The sequence below is a fragment of the Cololabis saira genome, chromosome 5 (assembly GCF_033807715.1).
Source record: "Cololabis saira isolate AMF1-May2022 chromosome 5, fColSai1.1, whole genome shotgun sequence".
Classification (NCBI taxonomy): Eukaryota; Metazoa; Chordata; class Actinopteri; order Beloniformes; family Belonidae; genus Cololabis; species Cololabis saira.
The window spans coordinates 922,052-936,922 of NC_084591.1; the positions used below are offsets into that span (position 1 = coordinate 922,052).

A 14,871-nucleotide genomic window follows, 5' to 3' on the forward strand; every position below is an offset into this window, starting at 1 on the left:
TATAAAATTCAGCTGGAAAGCCGTCTGGGCCCGGAGCTTTATTATTAGGCATATGTTGAAGAGCTTCATGGAGTTCTCCTATTGAGAGCGGTGAGTCTAAATTCAACTGCTAGTATTCTTCTACTATTGTGAGCTAATGATTTCCCACTGAGCATGAGCAGCCTTAACCCCCACCCTGATGCTGCTGGTGCTCGTGTAACCAGTTCCCAAAGTAATAAAAAGAGGAGACGAAGCAGAGACGGACAGAGACGTTTGCAGGATTGGGACTGCACGTCCTCTGACTTCTCTCCTCGCCAGTATTTAACCCGAACCGATGTCTCTGTCTCTTGTTAATATCCAGCAGAATTAGCCGAGTCTCTGAGGGTCAGTTTGGACCTGACAGCGGAGCTGCCGGGGGTCAGAGTTGAAATGTGTGTTTTGAATAAGAGGAATTCTTGTAATTCTCCGTAACTCCTCATATCTCATAACTCTCCTGCAAGACTTCTCTACAAAACAACAAAAAAGAAGATCTCAATATGTTTTTTAGAACATCAGAAGTTTTATTTCTTACTAAATATTCAGATTGTTAAACATGAAACACACAATCAGAATCACTATCACAATCACAATCACAATCACAATTAGAATCACTATCACGATCACTATCAGAAAGAAGTTTATTTCCAAGTAGTTTAAGACACACAAGGAATTCTTTGTGGTGATTGGTGCAATAAAAAAGAACAAATAATATTAAAGAAGTGGAAGAAAAGAGAAAGACAACATAAAAAACACATCAAAAATAACAGTTAACAATTACAACACAGGCTTATTTTCTATGTTTTTATATTAATATACAGCCACAGCTGCTACATTTGTAGCCACAGCTGCTACGTTTGTAGCCACAGCTGCTATGTTTGTAGCCACAGCTGCTACGTTTGTAGCCACAGCTGCTCTGCAGACTGACAGAAGCGTGGCTGCCATATTGACCAAACGGCCCCTCCGACCACCACCAACATTCAAGCACATTCACACGGGGCAGGTGGGTAAGGTGTCTTGCCCAAGGACACTACGACAGCAAACTGGGACAGAGCGGGATTCGAACCGCCGACCTTCCGATCATTGGACGACCCGCTCTACCACCTGAGCCCTGAGCCCTGAAACTACAAAAGAAAAACTTCCACCTCCAAAAGAGGAAATAACAATAATCAATCTTATAGAACACAAACGTCCCTCCATCCGTCAGAGTTTGAGACGATCGTCTCTGAGAAGAAAAGAAAATCAATAAAAACATGAAGAGGAAACACTTTTATCTTAATGACTTATTTGAGTTTACAGAACTCAGCTGAGGATCCAGGATAGTAAACCCAGACTCCAGCGTGGAGCGGCCGAGTGAAGGAGGTCTGGACTCTGTGGAGGAGGGTCATGGTTCCAGAGACGCTGTAGAAGGACAGAACTCCTGCTCTGTGATCCAGGTAAACTCCTATTCTGGAGCTCCCGGGACCTGAGACGGAGGTTTGGATGCTGTTGTACCTGAATCCATAACTGTCTGAGGAACAACGTACTAGTGACCAAGATTTATCATTAAATCCAAATTTACTTTCCCCCCCTGATCTGCTGATATTCTTGTATGAAACTGCTACATAAACTCCACCTGCTGTCGTCTCCATCTCCCAGTAATGACGTCCAGTCAGACTCTCTCTACTCAGGACCTGATGATATTTACTGAATCTGTCTGGATGACCAGAATAAGACTGACGTTGGTTCATGTGAGTCACCTTTCTGTTCTCCTCTGACAGTAACAGCCGTGTGTTTACTGTGTTTGGATCCAGAGTGATTTCACATGAATACTTCAAGAATCCAGCTCTGCTCGTTGGGTCTTTGGGCAGTAAAACATCCACCTCAGCGACGGCCAGTGAGACGTCTGTCCACGTGTCTCTCAGGATGTCCTGTAGTCGACCTCTGACCTCTGACACAGCTGCTGCCACGTCCTGAAAGTACCTGTTAAAATTAATCTTGGTTAGTCTAAAAATACTTTATTTACCTAATCCTTTATTTGAAAGAAGGTGAATATGAATTGGTTTGTGGGTTCATGGTGTTGTTTGTGTTGTATTATGGACAGATAAGTGTTAGGTTCCTAAATCATCATAACATAAATTAATAACTTAGGAAAGGCACAGAGACTGTGGAATGATTTTTCAGGCGCTCCTGCAGGAGGGGGAGAGCATACTGACAGAGGCAGAGCCCCCTGACAGCAAATGCTTCCCAAAGACCCTCCCCTTGCAGGAAGCTATTTATTGGTAAAACTGACAGGAAACATGACCATATTTGGTACACAATGAACAATTAGAAGAAACAGATGGAGAAAACAGACATTGTATCAGATGATGTGGTTGAAAAGTCACACCTATGACTTTTCAGTTATCTTGTGGTCTGCAGAGCAACAGACATCCTTTTAAGAAACCTTAAATGGTCAAGGGGGTTTTGTTGTCATCAGATGGTCAACTAACCCTTAAAGACAATGAGACGGCTGTCAGTCGACACCTCTGACAAAAACTCAGGAAGTGGCTTCCCTGTCAACCAGAAGTCAGCAGGCCAACCTTGAGTTTTAACCTCCTGCGTGTGTCAAAGCATGTCCTGAGGATAAACAGGCAGTTTTCTGCAGCATCCTTTGCCGGACACCGGAACCTGCAGGTGGTCGTGGGTGGCTTGTAGCTTGCATTACGGAGCACAAGTCTTTCCCTGACCCTGCACCCCAACCTGGGACTTGCTGATTGGGCCGGAGCTTCGGGAGCTGCGTGCTGGCCTGCGGTCCCCACCCCTGGTCATCCCGTTGCTGCTTCCACCTGCCTGCTGTGCTGTTGCCGTCCCTGACCCACCAGTCTGGCCCTCGGCAGGAGGGTCCCCCCTTATGAGCCTGGTCCTGCTCAAGGTTTCTTCCCTCCTAAAGGGGAGTTTTTCCTTGCCACTGTTTGGCTTAAGGTTTTTCTCCCACTAGGGGAGTTTTTACCTGCCATTGTTTATGTAATAACTGCTCGGGGGTCATGTTATGGGTATGGGTCTCTGGAAAGCGTTAAGAGACAACTCTGTTGTATTAGACGCTTTATAAATAAAAATTGAATTGAATTGAATTGAATTGAATTGAATTGAATTGAATTGAATTGAATTGAATTGAATTGAATTGAATTGAATTTTCTAATTCTGATTCTTCATATCGTTTCATAAGGACAAACTTGTTCCAAACTTTGATTAATCTGACAATAAGTTCAGAAGGACTCATTTTTTGTTGGTTTGTTGCCTTGTCTTCGCCCCTCCTTTCTTTTTTTTTTTTTTAACACTTTATTTATAGAAATTTTCAGATTACATTACATAAAATAAGAGAAAAATAGACAATAACCATTACATAAACAATAATACAGAATACAATAAAAGACCAACAGTGACGCAGACCTGTAAAATTAAAATAATTAAAAAAAATAAAAAAATAAAAATAAAAATAAAATAAAATAAGGGGGCAAAGGTCACATTGGTACCATCTGTTACACTGTAAAGCTGACTATCTTACCAGGGAGGTGTATAAACAAGGTAAGCGGGTAAAGAGAGCATCAGTGGTCTTTCATATGCTCTAGCACAGGACTCCATATCTTGGAGAACTTCAGGGGATTACCAGAGAGTTCGTATCTCAGTCTTTCAACATGCAGAATGCTTATGAGTTCCCTCTGCCAAGTCTCAAACTTGGGAGCTAAATCGGACTTCCACAGTTTCAGGATACATCTCTTAGCAATCATCATACCATGAGTCAAAGCAGTACGCATGTTCCAGTCCAGGTTTTTCAGAGTATTGGAGTGTCCTAACAAGGCAGTTACAGGGTCAGGTGTTACAATTATGTTGAAGGCAGAGGAAAACCATTGGAAAATGAGAGACCAAAAGTTGTGCAATTTCGGGCAGGTCCAGAAAAGATGTGCAAGAGAACCTTCTGCTGCATTACATCTATTACACAGTGGAGAGAGATTAGGGAAAATTTTGTTCAATCTGGTTTTAGAGTAATGTAATCTATGGACTATCTTGTACTGAATCAGTTGGAGCCTAGCATTAATCGAGCAAGATTTAATGTTAGTTAATACTTCCTCCCATGATTCATCCTCGATCTCGGTACCAAGTTCACCTTCCCAGGCTTGTTTTATTTTGAGAGTAGACGAGTCCAGAGTACTTGAGAAGTAACCAACCAACTCTGAAATCAGGTGTTTTGCTTCGGGGGGGCCTAGGAGAGATTTGAACAGTGCATTTTTTTCAGGTGGTAATTCAGACGACTTAGTAGCCTGTTGAACATAGTGTCTCAGTTGTAAATACCTGAAAAAATTAGTTTTTGAAAGAGAAAACTTGGACTGCAGTTGTTCAAAAGAGCCAAAGTGTCCACCAACATAAAGGTCTTTCAAACTAACAATACCCTTACAGCTCCACTCTCTAAAGGCTGTGTCTGTAAGAGACGGTAAAAAGTCATGGTTCTGCCAGATTGGAGCATTTACAGAGGTGTCTGGAAAAACACAACATTTTCTAATTTGATTCCAGATCTTCTGAGCATTTAACAGAACAAAATGGTCTTTCCTGTAGACTGCGGAGGACCTTGGGGAAGAAAAGAGGAGAGCAGGGAGAGAAGTCTTGCTAGTCAGGCTTTTTTCAATGGCTAACCAAGGAGGTGGGATGAACCCGTCCCCTCTCTCAAAGCCATACTGCCAGTACACCATAACTCTGACATTGGCTGCCCAGTAGTAATGCAGAAAACACGGCAGACCCAGGCCCCCACAATCCCTTGATTTTTGAAGGTGGATTTTTGAAATCCTATGTGCCTTGTACCCCCAAACAAACGGCATGATGATGGAGTCGAGAAGCTTAAAAAAAGATTTGGGAATAAAAACAGGGACGTTCTGAAATAAATACAAAAATCTCGGCAGCGAGACCATCTTGATAGCGTTTACACGTCCAATCATTGATAAAGGCAGCGTTCTCCATTTTTCTATGTTCTCCTTAAGTTTGTCCAATTTTTCTGTGAAATTCAGTTTGAAAAGGGCGCTTGGTTTTTTTGATATTTTAATGCCCAGGTATTTCACATAATCAGAGGCTATTTTAAAACGTGTGGATGACAGGAATAGTGGGTCCAGGTCTTTGGCTACTGAAATGAGCTCGCTCTTCTGCCAGTTAATAGTATAGCCGGAGACCTCTCCAAAGGAGTTGATAAGTTGGAGTAGATGTGGTATTGATTGTTCAGGGTCGGATACAAAAAGGGCTACGTCATCCGCGTAAAGAGAAATCTTATGATCAACTCCACCTAGCGTTATAGGTTTAATGAGGACATGTTCCCTCACACTAATTGCCAGGGGTTCTATAGCCAATGCGAAGAGGAGCGGCGAGAGGGGACACCCCTGCCGCGTCCCCCTCTGCAGAGGGAAGGAGGGTGACCTGTCCAGGTTAGTGAGAACGGACGCCGTAGGTTGTGTATATATCATGCGCACCCAGGAAATAAAGGATGGACCGAGACCAAACCTCTCCAGCACCCCCGTGAGATACGGTAATTCCACCTGGTCAAAAGCTTTCTCCGCATCAAGACACAGGATGGCCTGCGTAGAAAATTTGTCGAAAGAGTAATACATTATGTCCATAACACGTCTAACATTAAAGAAGGAGTATCGATTTGGGATGAAACCCGTCTGATCAGTGTGAATGATGGATTCTATACACTTATTTAACCTATTTGCAAGTATTTTAGTGAATATCTTAAAATCTAGGTTGAGCATGGATATTGGACGATATGATGAAGGCTCGGTTTCATCCCTGTCCTGCTTCAACAAAAGCGAAATGTTAGCATCATACAAGGTTGGAGGAAGTCTTTCAGAATCCATTGAGTGGGAAAACATCCTGTGTAATATTGGAGTTATCTGATTTGCAAATTTCTTATAAAATTCAACGCCAAAACCATCTGGTCCCGAACTCTTCCCATTCTGCATTGATCTGATAGAATCTAGTATTTCCTCCGGAGATAGTTCTGCGTTAAGGGCCTCCCGAGAGGTGTCGTCTAGATTTGGTATGTTTAGGTCCTTTAACCAGTTATCCACATCACCTGTAGCCTTGGATCTATAAAGCTCCTCATAATATTCTCTGAAGCGAGAGTTTATCAGCTTAGGGTCTGTTAAGATTACTCCAGAGCAAGATTTTATTTTGTGGATAGCCCTATTGGCCTGTTGCCCCCTGAGCTGGCGAGCTAAAAGTGTGTGAGGTTTGTCCCCAAGCTCGAAATATTGTCTCCTAAGTCGCAGGAGCTGGTCGCAAACCTGACGTGATAAGATCGTATTATATTCATATTTAAGTTTGAGAATATTATTCAATGTTTGAGAGTCGCCTGTGCTTCTATATAAAGGTTCTAATTGTGTGATCTTGGAGTCAATTTCGTCTAACCGCGTCTTGTTTGACTTCTTCAAGGCCGCCTCATATGCGATAATGTGGCCTCTCATGACAGCTTTGAATGTTTCCCACAGGGTGGAATCAGAAATGTCTGAGGTGTCATTATTCTTAAGGTATTCTGTGATTTTTACTGACATTTGTTTACAAAAATTTTCATCCGCTAACAAGGATGGGCGGAGACGCCACAAGGGGCGCTGTCCAGTTTTTTTAAAATTGAGAGTAATGGAGGCCGGGGCGTGATCCGAGATCAAAATGTTATGGTATTTGGTATTTGTAACATTTGGTATGAGTTTCGCATCCAGTAAGAAAAAATCTATACGGGAATATGACTTGTGTTTATTAGAAAAAAAAGAATATTCTCTGTCTGTCGGGTGTTGAAGCCGCCATATATCGACCAGATTAGTGGAGGTGATAAGATTGTTCAGGACCGTAGATGCATTAGAGGGGTTACATATTTTACTAGCTGACCTGTCAAGATGGAGGTCAAGTATTACGTTGTGGTCCCCAGCAACTATTAAATTTGTGTTTGAAAGGTCAGGTAACTTCTCAAACGTTTTTCTGAAAAATGCCGCGTCATCAACGTTTGGCCCGTAGATGTTCAACAGCGTTACATGAATAGAATGAAGATGGCCTGTTACAATAATGTAACGACCATTCGGGTCACATACTGTTGAAATGTGTTTAAAAGGTATGTTTTTACGAATAATGATCGCAACGCCGCGAGCTTTGCTTGAGAACGTGGATTGAAATATTTGGTCTGCCCAGCTGCAGCGCAGACGCTTCTGTTCAGATGGTCTAATATGAGTCTCTTGAAGGAATGACACATCGGCAGCAAGAGAGTTAAGGTGTGCAAAAACCTTAGCACGCTTAATTGAATGACCTAGGCCACGAACATTCCAGCTGACCAAGTTGATACCCTCATCTTTACCTCTAGGAATCATGAATAAGTGAAAACGATGTTATATTTACAGTAACATGGAAAATTGCCCCAAATAAAAAAAAAAAAGCAAAAACACTGAGGAAAACACATGAAGTGAACTTACATTTACCCACCCCAAGCTCCCACTTTCCAAAAAGAAGCGAGAGGAAATACCCTAACATGCCCTACAGGGGTCCTATACTAGTTAACACCTAACCAGTAATACTGCTAGTCAGCCGACTTAAAAGCAGCGGTCCCACCCGATATCAGGAGAAAAAAAAAAACAAAAAAAAAACAAACCTTGAAACATTTCTGTGACAAAAAATTAGAGAGGAAGGAAAAAAAAAAACCCAGGTGTTGTTGTAAGAAGATATGAAGCAAATTAAGTCCATAAAACAACCAAAACAGAGCGCATCTGGCACTTAGTGTTACTCAATATTAAAAATAAAAGAGCCAGGCACTTAGCAAAATGAACTGGTGAGAATAAGGCACCCTGGGAACAAACAAATATATATATATATTTTTAACAATAGTCCAGTCTTTTAACATTACCCTATAACTGCGGGTTTGTGCCACATCTGGATACAGCAGGATACAGCAGCCGGGTCAAATCCGACAGACAGCGCAGGGACAGCGCAGGGACATCACCCCTCCTCAGAAGCCCGGTAGTCGAGCAGGAACCGATCGGCATCTTTTGGGGTGTTGAAGATCCTGTCGAGGTCGGTACCTTTTGTGACTCGGAGCCGTGCAGGATAGAGGAATCCGGTGCGCATCCCAGCGCTGTTGAATTTTCTCCTCACCTCCTCGAATGGCTGGCGCCGCTTCATGATCTCCGCCGGGTAATCGGGATATATGTGGATCCGTGTCCCGTTGTAGGTAAGAGGGGAGTTCTCCCGCGCCAGCCGCAGTATCTTCTCCTTCACCCGAAAGCTGTGGATCCTGGCTATCATGACACGGGGACGCGCCGCGGCGTCAGGTGGCTGTCCCAGTCTGTGCGCTCTGTCCACCTCTATCGGGGCGGGGAAGTGAGCAGCGCCCAGCAAATTGCGCAGAAAAGTGGCAAAAAAGTCCACTGGGTTTTTACCCTCAGCTCGTTCTGGCAGGCCCACCACTTTTATATTCTGGCGTCTGGAGCGCGCTTCGAGGTCGATAATCTTTTCTTGGAGCGATTTGTGACTGGCCTCCAGCCGCAGCCATTGCTGTTCCAGCCCGGTCAGCCGGATGTCATGGTCACTGCTGGCCGCCTCCACAGTAGAGATCCGAGCATCGTGTTCGGTCAAGGTGGCCTGGGTAGCTTGCAAAGACACCTCCAAGTTATTAAATCGGTCCTCCATCCTTTTACTCATGTCGTTTATAGCCGCGAGGATGACGGATGCCTCGGTGTTAGCCGTAGCCGCCAGCGGAGCTAGCTCTGGAGCGTCGTCATTACTCACGCTGCTAGCATTAGCATTAGCCACACCGGCTGGGGTTGCAGAGGGTGTTTCCATGGCGTTAGGCTGCTGTTTTTGCTTCTTCTTGATAGGCATAAGTGTACAGACGGTAAACAAGCGCTATGCTTGATATTATAGCGGGTACAAGCAGCACAGAAATGTTATATTGCTTGAATCTTGATGTATCGGGTGGGAGCTCTGAGAAAGTGCGTCTACACCATAGCGTGCACTCTAGCGCCCCCCCTCCCCTCCTTTCTGATGTCAGAGCGTCTGCAGTGATTTAACTAGTGATTAATGATTTAATTAGTGATTCATGATTTAATTAGTGATTTAGGATTTAATTAATGATTAATGATTTAATAATGATTTAATTAGAGATTAATGATTTAATGAGTGATTAATGAACCTGCAGCTGGAGGGAAGAGAGTGAGAGTGGGAAGCGGGACAGTTTTTTGATGCAAAGGGCAGATCGCAGAAATTATAATAAGATGCTTTTTGTCTTTTTATGGATACTTCTTGTAACAGAATAATCTGCTGAATTATTATTAAATGGCATCAACTTGGAGGTGACGCTGGATCCGCGTCTGTCTTTTGTTTTTGACTGTGTTGACACGCTCAGTAGCGGCTCACAAAAGTTTGAAAGAGATGCCGCAACATTAAGTCAAAAAACTCTGCTATGATCAAGAAGAATCAAGGACGGACACGCTGCATGGACACGCCGGAGGGCAGAATCTGAACCGGTCGTGAGTAAATCAGATGAATGAACAGCCCTGGTTTGTGGATACGGATTTATACGGATACGGTTTACAGATCACTGGAAATGTTATGAAATGAAAGTGATGACGTGAGCTAAACGGAAGAGTGCAAATAGTGTCTGTGAAATAAACTGAGGTTGGATGTGTCTGCAGACCAGACACATCCAACGCAGAGCCTACAGCGTAGGGTACGGCGCGCGTCGCTGCGTACCCTACGCCGTAGGCTCTGCGTCGATTTAATGCAGAACCATAATTCAGGCTTAATGTGAAGCTGCAATGTTTGCAACCTGATCTCACAAAAATCTGTGAAATGCCCACGACCTCTCACCAGTATATTCCGTGGCACCAGCACCGAAAGTGGTAAATTCCGAGTGAGCACCACGGATCTTGTACCTATGCGAAGTCAATTGGGATCTGTTGTCAACCGTTTCCTACTTCTAACCAGACCCGGCTGCAGAAACAAATTAGAGGGGGGGCTTTACATTTTTTCGGGGGGGCATACTTTTTCAACTTACATTTTATCTGCCTCAGGCTGCACAGTGGCTCGGTGGCCACTCCTACTGTTATGTCAAATCATTTTCTCTCAATAAAACGGGCAGTTCATCCCAAAATATATAAAAAAAAACAATACAGTAGTGTAGTGCTGTCCATTTATTCCAATCAAAGTCAAACATTTATGTAACAAAGAACAGCAACGGGGGCTGTGGCGTACAGAGAGAACAGCACCATACAGCCGTCTCCTCCACTCCCTCCTCCACTCTCTCCTTCACTCTCTCCTCCACTCTCTCCTCCACTCTCTCCTCCACTCTCTCCTCCTCTGTCTCCTCAACTGTCTCCTCCACTCTCTCCTCCTCTGTAGTCTCCGCTGTCACTATCTCCCCTACAGTCTCCCTTGCCGTCTTCTCCATTGTCTTAGCCACTGTCTCTTCCACCATCTCCTCTGACCTGGCAACCTTTTTAGGGGGCTGACTCTTTGCTGCCCAGAATGACAGAATGCTCTTTTGCTTCTTCCCTGACATCTTTGAAATAGACAAAGGCAAACAGTAAAAAAATAGGCACACTTTCTGTTCATCGTTTACTCTTTACTCTTCAGACTAAAACTATAATCCAGTGGCGGACTGTCAGGGCCGTCTAGACCTTCTCTGAAGGCCTAACTATTATCAAAATAATGAAAAAATATGGTGTCTTTAATAATACTTTAGTTTACCTAGTGTTAGACTTATCTGAGTTTATACATATTGCCGGCTGTATATGGCAGTATAAACACCTGTTTACTTCACATTGAGTTGACTGTGTGGCTGTGGCTTAATCCACAGACATGTAGCTCTGTTTCGTTATGGTTTGTGGAGAAAGCACTGGCTTAGGGGAGAGCTGCTCTCCAAGCTCAAATAACGTTATACACAATTGTGGGCTATTTGGGTAGACAAACTCACATATGAGGATTGGAAGAATACATGATAACTTTTTTCTAGGGCTGTCAAGCGATGAATTTTTCTTTAATCGTGATTAATGGATGAATTTCAGTAATTAATCACATATTTGCATGTATAAAATTCTATTATTTTGCATTTCACAACAGTTTTTAAGACCATATTAACAATGTAAAGCAGTTCTTACCAGTGTATGTTGATTGGGAATCAAATGAATGCAAAGAAAGTTACTTTATGAACTAAACTTTTGGATTTATTTCAAATAGAACACACATAAATTGTGGTTTATTTCCAACTCGTCTGCAACCTGTGCGTGCACGCGCATCCACGGAACGAGCACACAGCGGGAAAACAAAAACTGCCCAGCAACAAGACATACTATTTTCTGATTGGCTGGTAGGTCGCTGACGCGAGGCCGCTATAAACTCAGCAGAGAAGTCTGCCTCCGCCCCGCCCGTTCAGTATTAATTTCTGTGCGCTCGACTTTATGACTTTTCAGCGTGAGATATGTCAGGTGTGGCGTGTGAGCGTGTGAACTGGTTGAAATGCGTGTGTCTCACGCTCAATGCGTGAGACTTGAGAGCTTTGAATAAACAGAGAAATTTGCTTTTACTCCAGGGCAGGCACGGCTGACTCCGTGGGCGGGCACGGCCCCCCAATGCCCGCCCATGCCGCCGGGTCTGCTTCTAACCAATCATAAGTGGTTCAATAACCTAACCAGACCTTAACCAGAGCGTCATCCAGCCACAAAATATTATTTTTAATGGCTTTTGAACCAGGGAGTGGAGACAGACGATATTTAAGTTCATTGTTTTAACCATTCTCCCATTTCATCAACCACAGGGAATTCCCTGGGCGTCCCCTCTACGTCATAGAGTGACGAGCGGAGATCCTGATCACGTGACGAGTGCCACGACGTGGACGAGGAAGTAAACGGTTAAATATGTTGTAAATATACAGTACCTGAGAGGACGGATGCTGATGCCGGAGGAGTGTGTGGACTGACTGAGTGGTGGCAGTGAGGGGCAGCTGTGGAGGAACTGGTTGTGGTCCTCAGTGTCTCTGAGCTGCTTCATCTCAGCGTCTCTCCTCTTCAGGTCCCTGATCTCCTGCTGCAGCTTCTCCTCCAGCTCTCTGACTCTCCTCACTTCAGTTTCCTGCTGGGATCTGATCTGCTGCTTCACCTCAGAGCTTCTCTTCTGGAGGAGAGAGATCAGCTCGGTGAACATCTCCTCACTGTCCTCCACGGTTTCATCAGCAGACTGATCGATGGCCTCCACCTCCTGCTGAAGCAGCTTCACATCTTTCTCTCTGTCCTGGATCTGCTGCTGGATTTGTTGTCGACTCACCTCCATCTCTCTCTGCCTCTCCGTCCTTTCTGCTGCAGCCGAGACCGTGTCGTGGCCTTTATGTTCCTCCACAGAGCAGAGATAACAGATACACTTCTGATCGGTACGACAGAACATCTTCCTCACCTCACCGTGACGGGGGCAGATGTTGTCCTGCAGGTTCTTGGAGGGATCCACCAGCTGGTGTTTCTTTAGTGGAGCTGCATCACGGTGAGGTTGAAGGTGTTTCTGGCAGTAAGAGGCCAGACAGACCAAACAGGACTTGACAGCTTTCAGTTTTCTCCCAGAGCAGACATCACAGGCCACGTCTTCAGGTCCAGCATAGCAGTGATCAGCAGGAGCAGCTTGGAGTCCAGTCTTCTTCAGTTCCTCCAGTAAATCAGCTAACATGGTGTTTTTCAGCAGCTCAGGCTTCGGAATAAACGTGCGTCGACACTGAGGACAGCTGGGGAGTTTCTTCTCTCCTTCATCCCAGAAGTCCTTAATGCACTTCATACAGTAACTGTGTCCACAGGGAATAGTCACCGGATCCTTTAAAAGATCCAAACAGATGGAACAAGAGAATTTAACTGGGTCGAGCTGGTTTTCCTGCTGCGCCATCGTCCTCTTCGTAGCAACTGTCAGACAGTTTAACCTTCCCCTGAACAAAAACTCTGAGTAATGAAGGATTTCTTCACTCAGGGGCGGGGCTGAACACGATAAGGTCAGATATCTCAACACCTGGCTGCACCACGTGACTGATTCAGCCATTAAACCCTCAGGCTCCGTTCAAGGTTCAAGTTCAAGTTTATCTATATAGCACTTTAAAAACAACAACAGCTGACCAAAGTGCTGGACAAGTGAAGAAAAATAAAAACTAAACAGGACAATGTAACATAAAACAGATAAATGAAATACACCACTCATGGCGAGTTAAAAGCTAGAGAGTAAAAATGAGTTTTAAGATGATATTTAAAAACAGCCATAGAAGGAGCGGGTGTAGGTGCAGCGGCAGCTCGGTCCAGAGTTCGGGGCCAGTTACTGCAGAGGCCCGGCCTCCCTGCTCTTAATGGGGGGGGGCTGTTAGAGCTGGTCAGCTGACCTAAGAGCCCCAGAAGGTTTATGGACCGTTAAAAGACCTCAGATATAAGAAGGTGCAAGACCATGTAAATACTTCAGAACAAATAAAATCATTTTATAATGGATCCTATAACGCCGTGATTCCCAACCCCCGGTCCCCGGACCGGTACCGGGCCGTAGAGCCGTTACTACTGGGCCGTGAAATGGCTTGTGTTCTGATCATAATTAGGGCTGCAACGATTCGTCGACGTTGTCGACAAAAAGCGATAATCAAAATTGTCGGCAATTGTCACCAGACGTTTTTTTTCCAATGGAGTGAGGCATCTCACTTCACTTCACCTCATACAATCTCTGCCGAGAGCCGCGCTGCACCACAGCGTCTCAGCGCAGCTGCGCGTAACAAAACTTCAAAAGTTCGGGAGCATTTTAGCCTGGATACGGCGAATAAAAAGAAGACTTGCAAGGTTTGCAAAGCAGACCTTGCTTATCACGGGAGCACGTTGGGAATGCACGAGCATTTGAAGAGAAAAAGCACCTCGGACAGTTGAAGGAAACGGACTCACCTTGGTAAGATATTAAGCGTATTTTGGCTTTAAAAGAGAGCTTTAACGTTATGCCTGAATGTGCCTGACAAAAGTATTTTAAATTAAATGCATGCAGACCGATGAATAGCCACCATGGACCCCTTTCTGTAAAAGAAGCAGACGTGTTCCTGCACCAGACGACTGCGCTCACTGATCAATAACTGATCAATACTGATCTGTGATATGAGCAGCTCTCACGGTTGATGCTGACGGGTTTCACGGATGATACACCAGTTCAACCCAGAGAACGTCCTGCCATCCAGAACCCATTTACCCACTTGATGGAGAAAAAATACGAGATGTTTTATTTTATTTTATCATTTATTTTTTATATAACACAATTGCCTGTCCTTAAAAAATGAAAAATAATGGACAGATGTTTATTTATTTATGGATTTATGTCTATACTGACTGATCACTGTGCCTGTCCTTGGTTTTTTTATTTACTTTTTGGATGAACAGCAGCAAAGTTGAATAAAATATCTATTTTTCACTGAAGTACCATCTTTCTCGTGTTTATTATCATTTGCCACATAATTAAAGCAACCTCATACTAAATTTAAGAAAAAAAGTTTTGCATTTTTTTGTCATATAATTTCATCCAAAACTTGTATAAATGGAAATGTGTTTCTTTGAGTGGCAGCCCTGTCATGGCTTGGCGGACAATAAGTTCTGGTACCCGACCGGACTGACCAGCGCAATGCACAGGTGCTGTATGCAGGTTAGGTACAGTCAGCTGCAGAGATGAGCGGACCTCAGCAAACCTCCATGAGCCGTTTCTTTACTGGTTGTTCCAGTAAAAGAAATAGTGATGAACAAGTGGAAAATCCTACCAAAAAGAAAAGCAAAAGCTTTAATCGCAAGTACGACATTATGTATGTAAAATACGGATTTGTTGCAACGGGCGATTTGG

The 14,871-nt window shown here is 44.1% G+C and overlaps 1 protein-coding gene across 1 annotated transcript; it reads right to left on the minus strand.

Annotated features, from left to right (window-relative positions):
• Nucleotides 1-546: 546 nt before the first annotated feature.
• LOC133443635 (tripartite motif-containing protein 16-like) lies at nt 547-12,944 on the minus strand. The gene is made up of 2 exons (XM_061720719.1): nt 11,930-12,944; nt 547-1,977 (listed from the first exon to the last, which is right to left on the minus strand). The coding sequence occupies exons 1-2, from the start codon at nt 12,913-12,915 to the stop codon at nt 1,299-1,301; spliced, it is 1,665 nt and encodes a 554-aa protein (XP_061576703.1). The 5' UTR covers nt 12,916-12,944; the 3' UTR covers nt 547-1,298.
• Between the last annotated feature and the right edge of the window lie 1,927 nt (nt 12,945-14,871).

Bases quoted from the DNA above. Each gene is read 5' to 3' on its own strand.
- LOC133443635 (XM_061720719.1), bottom strand. From the start codon at position 12,915: ATGGCGCAGCAGGAAAACCAGCTCGACCCAGTTAAATTCTCTTGTTCC. The intron at 1,978-11,929 runs GTACTGTATATT...TAATTTTAACAG, and splicing joins ATCAGCATCCGTCCTCTCAG to GTACTTTCAGGACGTGGCAG.